The following is an 18,179-nucleotide window of genomic DNA, read 5'->3' as shown; positions in this document are numbered from 1 at the left end:
GTGTGTGTGTGTGTGTGTGTGTGTGTGTGTGTGTGTGTGTGTGTGTGTGTGTGTGTGTATAGCAGTTTTAAGTTATTAGTTTTTAAAATCAGTACTTTTTAATGGAAACAACTTGACCAAAAATCTGTCACAGAATTTTGAGACCCATTAAAACAAAAGTTTAATGAGAAAAAAAAAACTAGTAAACTATAAAAAGATTTTTTTAAAAAAAGAAGTTGGTAGTATAGCTCTGTGCTGGGTAAAAGCAAGGATTCTATTGTATTTAATATAAATGTCATCTCTAAGTATCCTAAGATACTGTTTACTTAGAATGACCCTACAGTAGTCTATTTAATTGACTCTATTTGGAAAGCAGTGTGTTCTTTTGTTCACACCCCTCTCATATATATAAAATAATTTTTTCCTTTTTAAAAATAGGGACCTCCTGGGATCCCAGGTATGAAGGTAAGCATCTCATGCTAGGAAAGTAAACATTTTGAATAAGATACTCGGAAAGCTTGCAACTTCAATCAGATAATGTCTCTTGACTTCTGCCTTAAAGTAGATGTTTCTAGAAGTTGTGCAGATACCCACAAGCCCTCCTTAAGTAATCTCCGTTGTTCCATGGAAGTATCTTCTATGTGCTGATACACTTGTAAATGTGTATATCAGACTCAAGTTTCTTTTTTCTTTTTTTAAAAAAGATTTTATCTTTTTAAAAAAGGGGGGACAGAGGGAGAGGAAGAAGCAGACTCCCTGCTGAGCAGGGAGCCCCATGTGGGGCTCAATCCTTGGACCCTGAGATCATGACCTGAGCTGAAATCAGATGCTTAGCCGACTAAGCCACCCAGGTGCCCCTCAAGTTTCTGATACTTTCAGTTCCCATTACATTTTGTTAGAGTTGACCATCTGCTCTCTCTCTAAAAATGCTCTTTTCCCTGACTTCTGTGACACTACGCTTTCATGGTTTTTCTTCTGTATCTCTCTGGTCATCACACAGTCTTCTATACAAGCTCATTCTGTTCTATGTAGCAGGTATCAGGACACAGTTCTGACCCCTTTTTCTCTTCTATGCCTAGCAATGTTGTTAAAGCTCATGTATTGTTTACAATACAGCTACTGAATACCCACATTTATATCTCTAAAATAGACTTTTCTTCTGAGTTAGATGCATGTATTAAACTGCCTCCCTGACATCTCTACTCCAGTATCTCTGAGACATTCAGATTAGCACGTTCAAAGTTAACCCAGACCCTTAAAACCTGAGAGTTAGTATTTACATCTTCTACTCCTTCACACACCTCATTCCATTCTATTACTAAATACTGTTAATTTTGCCTATAAAATATATCTTAAATTCATCTACTTTTCTCCATCTCCACCGCCACCACACTAACCATAATGTCTCATCTGGACTATTATAATAGCTTCTTAATTAGTCTTTTTTTTCCACTACTACCCCCTCACCTCCCAGCCTGACTTATTCTAGATTAAGTAGTCAAGAATGATCTTTTAAAAACATAAATCAGTAATTCAATCTCCCTGCTTAAAAACTTTCAAGGGCTTCCCACTGCATCTGAGATAAGGTCCACTTTCTTTTTCAAGGCCTGTAAGACCTGCATGTTCTGGTCCCTTCCTACACTTCCAGACTTCTCTTTAAACCACTTTTCCCTTGGCTCGCTGATCACACTGGTCTGCATTAAGTTATTTGAATGTACCAAGCTCTTCATTTTTTGGGTCCTTTGTAGATGCTACTTCAACTACCTGATACTCTTAATTAACCCATTTTTACCTGGCTGACTCCTGATTATCCTTTAGATCTCAGTCTGAATGTTATGTTGCCTTCACAGATTGCCCTTTTTTGACTACCCAAACTAATTCCTCCACTATTTGTTTTTTTAATTGAAATATATTTGATGTATAACACTATAAATTTAAGGTATGCAACATGTTAATTTGATACATTTATACATTATGATTGCCATTGTAATAATTAGTGCCTCTATCATGTCACATAATTATCACTTCTTTTTAGTTCTCCACTATTTCTTTATCATGTCCCACGTTGTTTTTCTCCATAGCCTTTAACTGAACCTTTTGTCGTCTTAGTTGTTTACATGTTATGATCTGCATTTCAAAACCAGTACATTGTTAGCACCATGAGGACAGAAGTCTTGTTTATTTCCTTCACTACTGAGTATCCAGAGCCTAACAAAGTTCTTGGAAAATAGTAATAATTAATAAATGTTTTGTAATGAATGAGTAACTGACAGTACCATAGGCCCTTAATAAATTGATTGTACTTCAGTGTATTCTGGCCACTTCCCCATTTCCCTTTAAAAGGTAAATTTATTCATGTTAATTACTGAGATTGCCTAATCTTCAGAACATTTATATGACACATTTAATTCTCAGATCATTTTTTGTGCTCTTGCCCATTTTCATGTGTCATAACTGTTACTTAGAACTTCCACGGATGATTTCTTTCAGGGAGAACCAGGCAGTATAATTATGTCATCACTGCCAGGACCAAAGGGTAATCCAGGATATCCAGGTCCTCCTGGAATACAAGTAAGTATCCAGTGATTTTCTTCTTCACTATATTAATTAAAACAGATCACAGCATCACTTTTCTCTCTTCAGCCTTTAGTTCCTTCTATTTTAGTTACAGAAATTATCTGAGGTTTGATAGACATTGCATGTACCTCATACCTGAAAACAAAAGCAATCTGGACCAGGGAGAATTTTATAGAGGACTGCTTTATTCTTTTATCTTTCTATGCAGTTTCCATGGAAATTTTTGTTTTGGGGTTTGGCAGCAGAAATACACTTCTGTATTCTTATTCTTCTGCTGTGAGGATCAGTAGGTGGTAGGAGTAGTCCTGATAATTGTAAATGGTCTGATTAAAAATAAAAATTGCAGGTCTCCCATTTAAGATATTAGAAGACATCATTTGTAACACTGTTAGTTATGCATAATATATGAACATATTTTGAAGGCTGAAGGAATAACATTTATGCATCGTGAACATCAAGTATAATCTTAGGGAAAAAAGTTATGTTAGCCTATAGATAACATGCATAAAGACAGCAGTATCTTTTGAGTATTTATAGATCAGGTAGTCAACTTCCTGAGGTTTATATTTCACAAAGATTGATCCCTTTGCCAAAATAAAGTCAGTACTTTCTAATATTTGATTACTTAGATACACTGTTGGGGAATTTTTTCATTAATTACCAACTCATTCCATGCTTGACAAAAGCCATCCTTGTGGTCTTAAGTACTCTCAATCTTGCCCTTTATCCCTTATAATTTTTTGTTATGTAATATTTGAAAATGCAGCAGAATACATGCAAAATATATGTTATGAAACATAACTACCAAATGAACACCTATGAATCCAAAATAACATTTAAGAACTAGAATATTTCAAATAATTTTGAGTCAACCTGGGGTTTCCTTGACAGTCACATCCTTCTGCATTCTACGAAGATATAAGTACCATTTTGAGTTTTCTGTTGCTCCTTAAAGATAGTTTGTCATAAATACATATATCTCTAAACAAGAGTGTTTAATTTTGCTTTTAAAATAACATAACATTTATATAGTTCTGCAACTTTTTCCACTAGCTATATTAAGATACATCCATATTATTGTATGTGACTGTAGTTCATTCAGTTTCACTCCCATATAACATTCCATTGTGTGAACATACTACAGTTTGTTTCTCTGATCTCCTATTATTGAATATTTGGTTGTTTGGGAATTTTTTTAAATTACCAAATAATCCAGGATTTATACCTAGATATAGAATTGCTGGATTTCACTGAAGTCAAATTTTCAGCTTTTGAAGATGCCAAATTGTGTTCCACAAAATTTGCATCATTCCTTTATCTGTTGTCCCAGTTATTCTCACTTCCTTCTTTGTCTTAATAATCTATTTTTTATTTAATTTAATTAATTTTTGCATCCTTTAAAAATTTTTTTAAATTTTTTATTCTGGTATAATTAATATACAATGTTACATTAGTTCCAGGTGTACAATATAATGATTCCACAGTTCTGTACATTATTCAGTGTTCATCAAAATAAGTGTACTCTTAATCTGTCTCACTTATTTCACCCATTCCTCCATCTGTCTCCCCTCTGGCACCATCAGTTTGTTCTCTTTATTTAGAATCTGTTCTTTTTTATTGTCTCTTTAATTTCTCTGTTTTGATTAAATTAAATTCTTAATTTAAATTCCACATATGACTGAAATCCTATGGTATTTATCTTTCACTAACTTATTTCGCTTAGCACTATAACTTCTAGATCTGTCCATGTTGCAAATGGCAAGATTTTACTCTTTTTATGGCTGAGTAATATTCCAGTGTGTGTGTGTGTGTGTGTGTGTGTGTGTGTGTGTGTGTGTGTACACACACACCACATCTTCTTTATCCATTCATCTATGGATGGACAGTTGAGTTACTTACGTATCTTGGCTATTGTAAATAATGCTGCAATAAACATAGAGGTTCATATACATTTTCAAATTTGTGTTTTCACTTTCTTTGGGTAAATACATAGTTATTTTTTATTTTAAAACAGAGAAGCCACCTGGAAACTGGTAGTCCTTCCCTTCCCATTTGTAGCATAAAAGTCCCACTAAACACCCATCTTTATCACTTTATTTTGTAAAACTTCCTTACTGTGTATTTGTCCTACATTTGTTATCTGCCACTGTAAAACATCAGTTTTCTAAAAGCTGTAGCCATTCTTTTTAGTTGAATTTCTTTATAGTTACTTAATCCTTTTATTCTTATACATTTTAAAATTCTGCTTATAATACTGCAGAATTGTAGAATTGTGTAACCAAATTCTGGCAATTACTTAAGTTAAAATTTCATTCATTAATTCTTTGCATGATACAGTGAGAGGTTTTTTTTTTTTTCATCGTTTTCTTCACTTCCTTTATAACAGGGCCCAGCTGGTCCTACTGGTTTACCAGGGCCAATTGGTCCCCGAGGACCACCAGGTTTGATGGTAAGCTTGCTTCTGTAATTTCATTTCTCCTACTTTAAAAAAATTTTCTCTCAGGAATAGTAATATTATTTCTACTATTTGAAAGTATAATGCATTTTCAATGTTTATGATCTATATTTTTATTTTATTTTATTTTTTTAAAGATTTTATTTACCCATTTGACAGAAAGAGAGCACAATCAGGGGCAGCGGCAGGCAGAGGGAGAAGCAGGCTCCCCACTGAGCAGAGAGCCAAGGACCCTGGGATCATGACCTGAGTTGAAGGCAGACACTTAACTGACTGAGCCACCCAGGAGCCCTATTTTTATTTTTTAAATATTATGTATTTACTTGAGAGAGAGCGAGCAAGCACAAGCGGGGGTGGGGGGGGTGGGAGAGGGAGAAGCAGGCTTCCCGCTGAGCAGGGAGCGCGACCCGGGGCTCTATCCCGGGACTCCAGGATCATGACCTGAGCCCAAGGCAGATGCTTAACCAACTGAGCCACCCAGGCGCCCCTATGTATATATTTTTTTATTTGCAGGATATTTTACAATGCTATGGTGAACAATATATGTGCTAAGTAATAGCTTCATTTTATAATTGGGGGAAAATGAGGTACACACAAAGAAAGATTTAAAATAAAATATTTCATTGGTTACCTCTTGATGTGTCAGTGTTAAAGTTGTAGCCATTGCAGTCAGTCTTCTAGGGCAGTTCTCTAGTCACTTGATGAAATATGTTTCTTCAAACTGCAGTTTTCTGTTTAAGAGGAACAAAAATGGGTATTCAGAAAAAAATATTGGCTCTCATTTCTGAGGGGCCTGTGACAAAACAGTAGGATTGATGAGGGTAGTAAATCACTCTGCAATGGGGTAAGGATTTGTATACCCCAGGAAAGAAGCAAAAACTTCTAAAGACTTGACTATGCAGCTAGTTCTGCTTTACTACCTCTATGGTCACTCATATTTTCTACTGTAATTAAATTCTGAGTATTTTTGCCCCTGAAATACTTCGATTTCATTCAAGTCATGTTTTGGACTTAGAGCTTTGCCTTTTAAAAGGGAAAGAAAATTGTACTTCCGTAAAAGTAATTTCTCATGTGCCACTCTCTCTCTCATCTACCATATAGCCACTCTCTCATCTACCATATATTTAAGTGACAGTTTTCATTATACCTTTATAGATGGCACAATTTTGCTTGTGACAATTGGTCCTCTATTTTTGAATGAAGGAAATAACATTTGGAAAATACTAAAAGAATCTACCAGAAAAGATTGTGATTTCTGCTTTCCTGGAAATATCTACACGAGGATTAGAAAACCCCCTTTGTTTAGTCTATTTTAGTTGTAGACATCCTGCAAAACATGAGACTCTGGACTATGGCACTTTTTCCTAACTCTGTTGTTACAGCATCAGTATACCCTAGGTGTGTTACTTCTTGAATTTCCTCAACTCTTGTGGCTATATAACTGATTCACTCTGCACTTCTGAATGTTCCTTCAATTAACCCTGATTCAACAGGTTGAAGCGAAGTCTTAGAAATGCCACCAGGGTACAATATGTAAATGAATAGATCCATTGAGATCAAAGAGGTGATACACTTGGGCAAACAAATGCCTATTTAACTTTTCAAGCCTTGAAACATTACAAAGTCAGGTCACATAAAAATAAAACTGAGCTAAAGAAGTAAACACATGCTTTTTAGAACTAGAGAGTTAATTGCCTTATGACACCTAAATTTCTTACCTATAATTCTGACATGAGAAATTTTATATGTTTGTTGAGATTAACTTTTGTATTGGTTTTTGGCACTGGGGTGTTAACCCTCTGCCTCTACATATCCTTGTATTTCTTCCCCTGCCCACTTGTATGCTGTCACAGGAAGTTTCCACATTCATCTGGTTTGTTAAAATCAATTTGAATGTGAGAAAAAAAACAGGAAAATATTATTTTGAAGGGCTTTGTCCTTGCTTTTTATGAAACCAAATAATTATTTTAAAACTGAATAATTTTTTAATAAACTTATTAATATATCCCTTTTTTCCTTTTCCGTGTCTTCTATTCTTAGGGCCCTCCTGGTCCACCAGGACTTCCAGGACCAAAGGTAATTTTCTTTTATGCACATTTTTTATTTGGTGTGAATTCTTTCTGTTAGTGTCAATGAGATTTTAAACTAAAACCTCTCTCTTCAGGGGAATATGGGCTTAAATTTCCAGGGACCCAAGGGTGAAAAGGTGAGTAAAGAAAAATGTTGATTATTCAGCCCTCAGTTTTCTCCTTTCCTCGTCATTTGAGCTCATCTTTTTGCTTCTTGCATCTGACTTAGCTTACATTTTATATTATTGTCTGTGTAAATTATGAAATATTACTTTCTTATTAAATCTTGCAAACAGGGTGAGCAAGGTCTTCAGGGCCCCCCTGGGCCACCTGGGCAGATCAGTGAACAGAAAAGACCAATTGATGTAGAGTTTCAGAAAGGAGATCAGGTGAGTATGTAGAGAGGAAATCAATGAACATTTTGCTATAACAGTGGCATTTCATTAAAATGCATTCATTATAAGTTGAAATATACTTATATGTGAAGGTACTTTAAAAATAACAAGAATTTGAGATGATTAAATTTTTAAAGAGCTTTATTGAGATATAATTTACATACCATACAATTCACCCATTTAAAGTGTACAGTTCTATTTTTTTTGTATATTCACAGGGTAGTGAAACCATGACTACAATCTAATTTTAGAACATTCTCATCAGCCAACCTCCAAAACCCCATACCTATTTGTTGTCACTCTTCATTTCTCCCCAAACTCTTAGCCCTAGGCAACCACTAACCTACTTTTTGGCTCTGTAGATTTGCCAACTCTGATCACTTCACATAAATAGAATCATACAATATATGGTCTTCTGTTTCTGGCTTCTTCTACTTAGTATGTTTTCAGGTTCTTCCATATTGTAGCATATATTATACTTCATTTCTTTTTATGGCTGAATAATGTTCCGTTGTGTGAATATTCCACATATTGTTTATCCATTTATCAGTTGATGGACATTTGGATTGTTTGCATTTTTGGCTGTTACGAATAATGCATTCATGTACAAAATTAGGTCATGGTAAGGTCGATGGTCATTGTCTTAGATGACTGTCTTCTCTACATTTCACTGATATACAAAGAGTATTATTCTATAAACCCTTGTGTTTAGAAGTAGTACCTTGCTTCTACTAGAGTAGATGAGATCATACATATCTTTTATAGCATAGTGACCCACCCTTGAACAAAGTGTGTACATTGTTGTTTCACTTTAAATGCTAATAATAAAGTTAAGAATAAAGGACAAATTGTATTGAAACTCCACCATCAATATGGATTTGGGTCATTTAATTCTCTGCCAAATATATGTGTGTTATATGGCCCCTATATCTCCTAGTTTTAGGTATTCTTGCTTTTTATAAAATGTATCATTAATAATTTAATTTTAAGTGTTGTCTTTTTATTTACCTCAAAACTCAGCTTGTACATACATTAGAAATGAACTGAAGTAAGCAAAGATGGCTCTTGGTTCTTTTGCTTAGCAGATTTCAACTTTGAATTAGAAACATCCTGTTATCGGGGCCCCTGGGTGGCTCGGTTGGTTAAGCGACTGCCTTCGGCTCAGGTCATGATCCTGGAGTCCCGGGATCGAGTCCCACATCGGGCTCCCTGCTCAGCAGGGAGTCTGCTTCTCCCTCTGACCCTCTTCCCTCTCGTGCTCTCTATCTCTCATTCTTTCTCTCTCAAATAAATAAATAAAATCTTAAAAAAAAAAAGAAACATCCTGTCATCTTTAGTTATACTGCCTGAGTCTATAGTACAGTTTGTTAAAAGTATTCTTAGCTAGCTCTAGTATTAATGTTGCTTTCCTTTCCCCTACTACTGCATAGGGACTTCCTGGTGACCGAGGACCTCCTGGACCTCCAGGGATACGTGGTCCTCCGGTAAGTTACCTAAAATTCTTTAATGTCATTTAATGTAAATTGGTATTGATACATAGCACTCCATGAACCAGTGTAAAACTACTTTTGTTGTACAGGGTCCTCCAGGTGGTATGAAAGGTGAGAAGGGTGAGCAAGGAGAGCCTGGCAAAAGAGTAAGTATTATGACCCCTAATTCTTTTTGCAAAAGATTTTAAATGCATGTTTGTGTAATTTTATTCTTTCCTCTTAAATCCTACTTTCTTTGTCTCAAAATGTCATATTCATTTATTTATATTACAATATTGAAGTCTGAAAAGTCTACTTAATAGTCCAAGGCAGGAATAAAGCTTATTATATTCTTTAATCTCATACTTCCTAAATAACAAATTTATATTCTTGCATTTCTTTGAATCTTATAGGGTAAACCGGGTAAAGATGGAGAGAATGGCCAACCAGGAATTCCAGTGAGTAGATAAAGCCCGTCCCCTTCACCTCCCTGCCCCCAAATAGCAACATTTGTATGTGGTTGTAGAGAAGCAGGATGGCAAACAGGCTTGGGTTTGGAAATAGTTACTATGAATGGAAATTATACCTTCTCTTTTGAATATGAATTGAAAATTTCTTTGTTAAAAAACAAAGTTCAGGTTTTTTAAGTCAGATTTATTGAGCTATAACTTGTATACAGTAAAATGAACCATTTTCAGCATACAGTTCTATGTGTTTTGGCAAACACATACAGTTGTATAACCAGCTTTAAAATCAAAAACAGTTCCATCACCCTCAAAAGTTCCCCCAATGTTCTTTTGTAGTCATCTTCTCCCCTACCACCCAAAGCCCCTGGCAGCATTTGATCTGTTCTCCATCCCTATGATATTCCCTATTCCAGATTGTCATTTAAATGGAGTCATATTATATATAGCTTTTTGAATCAGGATTCTTTCACATAGCATAATACATTGTACTATTTATCAATAGTTCATTCCTTTTATTGCTGAGTAGTATTTGATTGTAGGAATGTACCAAGGTTTGTTTATCCATTTATCCACTGGAGGATATTTTGGTTGTTTCTCCTTTGGGCCATTATGAATAAAACTGCTCAAAACATTCACATACAGTATTTTGTGTGAACATAAGTTTTTTCAATAAAAGTTTTTGACAGATCATTCTAATTACTAAAAAATAAAGAGGAAAATTTAAACATGCAAGTCTAGGAACATTATTTCAAGCAGCCTCAGTATCAAGAGTATGCACAGTAGATGTTAAAAGAGGTTTTCAAGGACAGAAAATTTGATGAAATTTTGGAGACCATTCTGAAGGAAAACAGTAATTCTTAACAAGCTAGAAGTTGAAAGTATTAAAATCAGATAAGTTGGTTTCCAGATGATTTTGCTAAACAGGTAGTCCTCAATTTGTAAACTCTATAATCACAAATTACTTTAACATAAAATGGCGTAAGGAGGTAAATTTAGGGCCTTACCTCCTGACAGATTGGTCTTTGTTTCATGATTTAGGCAGCCATGATGGTCAATAATTGCCTCTGATTGTTTTTGACAGATATCTTCAGGGAAAAGACTGTTCTCTGTTTTCACTGGAAAAACTCAAGTCAGATCAAATAAAGATAGTCACCAGACAGGTCAAATAATAACAACTCTTTGGGACTAGGTCTTCGAAGAAGCTCCATCCCTGTTCTTTCCCTTCCATTTGCTACTAGGCTGCTGGTTTTCACCTTGATTGTGAGCTGTTGGTTTTCAAGGATATCATTCAAGGGACTGAGGAAGGGTGATGGGACTAGAGCAAGATAAAATGCTACAAAGCTCTGTGATCTTACCAAGATTAAGTCATTTTGTTTTCCCCAACAAATACTTCCTGGATTGCGATAAGCCTTTGGTTAATTTCTAGTGTTCTAAAAAAGTTGACTCTGACCATTTTTGCCAATGTTCTTTGTTGCTTTTATGAAGGAGAGGGTGTTTAGACATCCTTACTCCACCATTTTTGCTGATGTCACCCTGATCTCTATATTTTAAAGGGTTTGCCTGGTGATCCTGGTTACCCTGGTGAACCAGGAAGGGATGGAGAAAAGGTAAGAATTTTAATACTTTGAAGTGACCGGTTTTATTCTACTTAACATAATCCTTTTCTTTCCCAAGTTTGAGTTCTAAATGAAAAAGTTCTTAATAACTTAGCTTTTATATTCAAAACATACCTTCCTTATTCCTCTTTTGGTGTTGCTCCTTTTTCTTTTGTATCATTTCCTCTGAATTTTAATTCATTGTCCTAAATCCCAATACATGTGGTGGAAATACATGAAGAATCGTTTAACTTTAGCATTTCCATTGTGAAAAGTTGGTGCCTTCATTTTGAGCATGTATCGGCAAAACTTTTATTCTCTAGAAAGTGGATTCAGCACTATTTTAGTGAGGTCCTCATACTAAAAAGGCTCGTAGCTGTGAATTTAGAATGTCTCCACTAAACATTTCCATTCTCTGTGCAATTATTGTCTGAAAGTCTGTGGCTAATTCTTTGTCACTTTTTTTTTTTTCCATTTGGCGATACAGTCTGACTGAAGGTCATTTATTTAGTCATCTATTTTAAAAAGTGACTCTGAAAAAAAAAAGTGACTTTGAAAGAACGTGTGAAGCCCACATTTCCCTTATTTATAGCAGACCACAAAAATATCCAGTTTTCCGATCTCTGTGGTCTCTAAATGCTTTATGTGAAAACCAATACTGAAAAGCTTTGTTTTGCAGGGCAAGGAGGAAAAGGTGCTACAAACTTGAATGTACCCAGAGGGTGCATGTTTTAATGGTGGTTTTTCTCTAACCTAGATCCAACTTCAAGCTTGGACTAGGAGGCACAGCCAGAATAAAGGAAGATAATAAATACTCAGAGAACAAGATTTTTTTTTTTTCAAGTAGTAAGTGAAGTGATAGGACTGAGTAATTCTTTAAACTAAATGAAGCTTTTAGATAGATGAAGAGTTCCTATGAACAAGCCTAGAACAAGAATAGAGGTCTGAGAGAGACATCTATCCTTAGGTCTTGGTCAGTAGAATAACAGTTGCGTACTGTGTTTTTCATGCTGTTGTAGCTACTGGTTTAGAGTAACCGTTTTGTCTCTGAATTTGTCTTTCATTAGTTTCTAAGAGGTAACCCACAAAAGCAATTATAATTAATTAGCTGTTGCTGATTGTAGTTAAGTCCATCAGCTCTAACATATCTGTCACGAATGGAAATAACACTAAATTTATGCCCTTGACAAGTTTTGTTAAAAGAAACATGGCTATATGTAAAAAATATAACAATTTTAACAGATTCTCGTGGTACCAATTTTTTTTCAGTATCTTCTTTATAGAGTATTTATACTTTGTTAGAACATAGGAATCTTAAAATCAAAGGATGTTGCATCTAGAAATACCTTAGAAGTCTGGTTTATATATAAGGCAGATAAATTCATTGATTTGATCAAGATCGTGTAGCTAGTAAATCTGAGACAACATCACCAGTCTTCCTGCGCTTATTTCAGTACCATCTCATTACCTCACGTTGTTTTCTCTTTGAGATATGTTATTGTGGATTCCTGGGTCTTTATGAAACTTAGTTATCTGCTATGTTTTTAAGGAAATCGATGTTTTCATGTGATTTTTACTAATCTACTTTACACTTGTATTAAACAGGGCCAAAAAGGTGACATTGGCCCAACTGGGCCTCCTGGACTTGTAAGTTTTTTTTTAGTCTTCATTTATCAGATTTATGAATGCATTTTTATTTTTGTGCCTTAATATCCTCTGTACCTTTTCCTCGTAAAACACAAAATTCCAAGTCATTAGTAACTTTTACTGGCTTAAAAGTCTACATCTAAAAACTTCAGTAATGTTGACCTCAATGTCTTTGTATTGTTCTGCCTGTATATTACTTCTCCATAGTAAAGATCCAAAATTATGGCATTGGGTTGTTTTGCATCATGATTGCTAAATTATTTCTCAAGTAACCAGCAGGTGGTGCAGGTGGTGCTTATAAGGGTTCAATAAAAGAAACTTGGGAAACAAGGGATTGGCCCTTTTCCCTGCAGAGCTCTGGAAAGATGGGTTTGGTCTTAATAGGTTTTCTCAATTTGTAATTGTCTGATTCACACCTCTTTCTTCCTTGGGTATGTGCTTTCTAGGGGCTCTTAATCAAATGTAGGAAACTGCTCTATGAAAAATTAATTAGGAGGTTTACAGATTTTACCATGTTTGCATTCACCATGGAATTTAAGTCAAATATATTTCCAATCATAATAAGAATAAAATATCATTGCTACAGTTTGACATACTGGCTTTCCTTTGGTTGAAATTTGGTAAGACTCTGGGTTTTATACTGCATTGAATCTGCAACGGTGCAAGTGTCATAGCGTCTGTATGTTCAGACGTTTGAGTAACATTAATTCTTGCTGTCTATAGTCAGTCTCAGATATTGATACTTAGTGCTTAACAAATCTAATGAGGATATACTTAAATATCTTAGACAATTTTTATTCACTTTCATTTTAAAATCAGAATCTTAGCTCTCTGAGAAATAGTTCCTTTATAAAATGAGATAATAACATTTTGATAAATAACAGAAGAAATGAAAATTTTGAGAATGCAGTCCTATCCAGCAGCTTTTGAACTTTCCCTTTTGAACTATCATCTCCATTCTAGGTCCCACAACTTTCAGTCTCCTTTTGTCTGAATATTTCTTCTATCCAATAGAACCAGGATGAAATATTGCACTTTGCCAGTAGGTGTTGATTTGTTCTTCAGTCCAACAGTCTCTTAAGTCTAAAGCTTAATTATCATTATAGCTCCATGAGATTACTTTCTTTATATTTCAAGTACTTAACATGAAATTCTTTAGACACTGAGATTCTAAGAAGACCAAGAGAAAAGGAATGATCAATTAGTTGATTCTAATCAATAAAGCCATCCTAAAAGAGATGAGTTTGTTTCATTTTGTTTAGAGGAAGAAAGAAATGTGGGTTGTTAAAGGGAAATATTGGGAAAAGGCATTATAGATATTTGAAATGGCATATTCAGAGTGAAAGGCAAGAATGTGCAAGATGCATGAAGTGGTCATAATCAGACAGACCTCACTCTCCTAAAACTTCACTGCTAGAAATAATAGGAGATGAAATAGGTGAGAGAGGTCTTGGAAGTGAGAAGAGATTTGACAGAGTCCAGGGTGAAAAGTAGCATCAGACATAGTAAGAAGTAGTGAGCAATTTTGAGTCCTTAAATAGGGTAGCTAACACAGAGAAATTGATTTTTGAGGAAGTATATCCTAGCAGTAGATTTGGATTGAAGGGGAGAAGCTCCAAGGTGCTTCTGTTAGTCCAAGTGTGAGATGGGCATAGTAGCTGTGGCAACAGGAAAGAAGGAGGCAAATTAGAGACACATTTTCAGTAAAGAATTATTAGGCTTAGGTAACTGGAATGAATTGAATGTGATAAGAGAATTCAAAAATAATTCTACCTCTGTAAGCCTGGGGCTCAGGAGGGTGGTAATATTATTGCTGGTATTAAACAGTTTCTAATTAGTTGAAGGATACGAGTGATACGGAATGTGAGTGATAATCTGTGTAGTAGTCTTGATGATTTTGCATTCGGAGCTTTGTGAAAATGATGGCACTGTAATTGTATGTAGCTGCTAGATTATTTTTAGGAGAACAGGCCTCTTCCTCTTTGAGTTCCTTAATTTTTTTCTTTCATAATAAAGGTAATTCCTAGGCCTGGGACTGGTGTAACTGTAGGAGAAAAAGGAAACATTGGGTTACCCGGCTTGCCTGGAGAAAAAGGAGAGCGAGGACTTCCTGGAATACAGGGTCCACCTGGCCTTCCTGGACCTCCAGGTAAAAGAGACTGTACTTAATGTTCTTGTGTTTATAGCATCTTTGCTAATTCACATGTCCAGTATTATCGTACTGGTTCCAGGATGAGCATAGCAGTAGAAGACATGAGTATCTTTTAAATGACGGGAACTTCTCAACTCATACTGTAGACTTTCTCACCAAATTTCTCACCTGTACTTTATTTTTTTTAATTTAATTGTATTATGTTATGTTCGTCACCGTACAATACATCATTAGTTTTTGATGTAGTGATCCATGATTCATTGTTTGCGTATAACACCCAGTGCTCCATGCAGTACGTGCCCTCCTTAATACCCATCACCAGGCTAACCCATCCCGCCACCCCCCCTCCCCTCTAGAACCCTCAGTTTGTTTCTCAGAGTCCATTGTCTCTCATGGTTCATCTCTCCATCTGATTTCCCCCCCTTCATTTTTCCCTCCCTTCTCCTAATGTCCTCCATGCTATTCCTTATGTTCCACAAAGAAGTGAAACCATATGGTAATTGACTTTCTCTGCTTGACTTTTTTCACTTAGTATAATCTCCTCCAGTCCCATCCATGTGGATGTAAAAGTTGGGTATTCATCCTTTCTGATGGCTGAGTAATATTCCATTGTATATATGGACCACATCTTCTTTATCCATTCATCTGTTGAAGGGCATCTCGGCTCTTTCCACAGTTTGGCTATTGTGGACATTGCTGCTATGAACATTGGGGTGCATATGGCCTTTCTTTTCACTACATCTGTGTCTTTGGGGTAAATACGCAGGAGTGCAATTGCTGGGTCATAGGGTAGCTCTATTTTTAATTTTTTGAGGCACCTCCATACTGTTTTCCAAAGTGGCTATACCAACTTGCATTCCCACCAACAGTGTAAGAGGGTCCCCCTTTCTCCACAACCTCTCCAACATTTGTTGTTTCTTGCCTTGTCAATTTTTGCCATTCTAACTGATGTAAGGTGGTATCTCATTGTGGTATTGATTTGAGTTTCCTTGATGGCTAATGACGAACATTTTTTTCATGTGTCTGTTAGCCATTTGTATGTCTTCTTCAGAGAAGTGTCTGTTCATGTCTTCTGCCCATTTTTTGACTTGATTATCTGTTTTTGGGGTGTTGAGTTTGAGAAGTTCTTTATAGATCTTGGATACCAGCCCTTTATCTCTAGTGTCATTTGCAAATATCTTCTCCCATTCTGTGGGTTGCCTCTTTGTTTTGTTGACTATTTCCTTTGCTGTGCAGAAGCTTTTTCTCTTGATGAAGTCCCAAAAGTTCATTTTTGCTTTTTTCACTAGCTTTTGGAGATGTATCTTGAAAGAAGTTGCCGTGGCTGACGTCCAAGAGGATAATGTCTATGTTCTATCTAGGATTTTGATGGATTTCTGTCTCACATTGAGGTCTTTCATCCATTTCGAGTTTATCTTTCTGTATGGTGTTAGAGAATGGTCAAGTTTCATTCTTCTGCATGTGGCTGTCCATTTTCCCAGCACCATTTATTGAAGAGACTGTCTTTTTTCCATTGCATATTTTTTCCTGCTTTGTCAAAGATTACTTGACCACAGAGTTGAGGGTCCATATCTGGGCTCTCTCTTCTGTTCCATTGGTCTATATGTCTGTTTTTGTGCCAGTACCATGCTGTCTTGGTGATCACTACTTTGTAATATAGCTTGAAATCGGGCAATGTGATGCCCCCAGCTTTGTTTTTCTTTTTCAACATTTCCTTGGTGATTTGGGGTCTTTTCTGATTCCATACAAATTTTAGGATTGTTTGTTCCAGCACTTTGAAAAATGTCATTGGAATTTTGATTGGGATGGCATTGAAGGTATAGATTGCTCTAGGTAGCGTAGACGTTTTAACAATGTTTATTCTTCCGATCCATGAGCATGGAACGTTTTTCCATCTTTTTGTGTCTTCAATTTCTTTCATGACTGTTCTGTAGTTCCTAGAGTATAGATCCTTTACCTCTTTGGTTAGGTTTATTCTGAGGTATCTTATGGTTTTTGGTGCTATTGTAAATGGAATTGTTTCTCTAATTTCTCTTTCTACAGTTGCATTGTTAGTATATAAGAAAGCAGCTGATTTCTGTGCATTGATTTTGTATCCTGCCACATTACTGAATTGCTGTATGAGTTCTAGTAATTTGGGGGTGAAGTCTTTTAGGTTTTCCACATAAAGTATCATGTCATCTCCGAAAAGAGAGAGTTTGACTTCTTCTTTGCCAATTTGAATACCTTTTATTTCTTTTTGTTGTCTGATTACTGTTGCTAGGACTTCCAGTACTGTGTTGAACAATAGTGGCGGGAGTGGGCATCCTTGTTGTGTTCCTGATCTTAAGGGAAAGGCTCTCAGCTTCTCCCCACTAAGGATGATATTCACTGTTGGTTTTTCATAGATGGATTTTATGAACTTGAGGAATGTTCCCTGTGTCCCTATACTCTGAAGAATTTTAATCAGAAAAGGATGCTGTATTTTGTCAAATGCTTTTTCTGCATCAATTGAGAGGACCATATGGTTCTTCTCTTTCCTCTTATTAATGTGTTCTATCACATTGATTGATTTGCGAATGTTGAACCACCCTTGCCATCCCGCCCGAGGATAAATCCCACTTGGTTGCGCTGGATGATCCTTTTAATGTATTGTTGGATCCTATTAGCTAGGATTTTGTTGAGGATTTTGGAATCCATATTCATCAGGAATATTGGTCTGAAATTCTCCTTTTTGATGGGGTCTTTGCCTGGTTTGAGGATTAAGGTAATCCTGGCCTCATAGAATGAGTCTGGAAGCTTTCCTTCTGTTCCTATTTTTTGAAACAGCTTCAGGAGAATTGGTATTATTTCTTCTTTGAATGTTTGTTCGATTTCCCCAGGGAATCTGTCAGGCCCTGGACTCTTGTTTTTTGGGAGGTTTTTGATCACTGCTTCAATCTCCTTACTGGTTATTGACCTATTCAGGTTGTCACTTTCTTCCTGTTTCAGTCTTGGCAGTTTATAGGTTTCCCAGGAAGGCATCCATTTCATCCAGATTGCTCAGTTTATTAGCATATACTTGTTGATAATAATTTCTAATAGTTGTTTCTATTTCCTTGGTGTTAGTCGTGATCTCTCCCCTCTTATTCATAATTTTATTAATTTGGGTCCTTTCTCCTTTCTTTTGGATAAGACTGGCCAGTAGTTTATCGATCTTATAACTCTTTCAAAGAACCAGCTTCTAGTTTCATTGATCTGATCTACTATGTTTCTGGTTTCCAATTCATTGATCTCTGCTCTAATCTTAATTATTTCTCTTCTAATGCGTGGCTTAGGCATTGTTTGTTGCTTTTTCTCTAGTTCTTTAATGTGTAGAGTTAGTTGGTGAATTCGGGATTTTGCTATTTTTTTAG

At 35.8% G+C, this 18,179-nt stretch overlaps 1 protein-coding gene across 5 annotated transcripts in view; it reads left to right on the top strand.

The window, feature by feature from the left end:
- Positions 1-18,179, top strand: part of COL4A5 (collagen type IV alpha 5 chain) — a 229,982-nt gene that overhangs the window by 121,287 nt on the left and 90,516 nt on the right. For all 5 annotated transcript variants that reach the window (XM_027609389.1, XM_027609392.2, XM_027609390.2 and 2 more), the window contains 12 exons: positions 418-444; positions 2,470-2,550; positions 4,943-5,005; positions 7,052-7,087; positions 7,176-7,217; positions 7,377-7,469; positions 8,906-8,959; positions 9,055-9,111; positions 9,358-9,402; positions 10,965-11,018; positions 12,612-12,653; positions 14,670-14,802. In XM_027609389.1, coding sequence (XP_027465190.1) covers positions 418-444; positions 2,470-2,550; positions 4,943-5,005; positions 7,052-7,087; positions 7,176-7,217; positions 7,377-7,469; positions 8,906-8,959; positions 9,055-9,111; positions 9,358-9,402; positions 10,965-11,018; positions 12,612-12,653; positions 14,670-14,802 — 727 coding nt within the window. The remainder of the gene's footprint in view (positions 1-417; positions 445-2,469; positions 2,551-4,942; positions 5,006-7,051; positions 7,088-7,175; positions 7,218-7,376; positions 7,470-8,905; positions 8,960-9,054; positions 9,112-9,357; positions 9,403-10,964; positions 11,019-12,611; positions 12,654-14,669; positions 14,803-18,179) is intronic.

Source organism: Zalophus californianus, chromosome X, assembly GCF_009762305.2.
Source record: "Zalophus californianus isolate mZalCal1 chromosome X, mZalCal1.pri.v2, whole genome shotgun sequence".
In the NCBI taxonomy this organism is placed as follows: domain Eukaryota; kingdom Metazoa; phylum Chordata; class Mammalia; order Carnivora; family Otariidae; genus Zalophus; species Zalophus californianus.
This window is presented reverse-complemented; position numbering and strand designations above follow the sequence as displayed.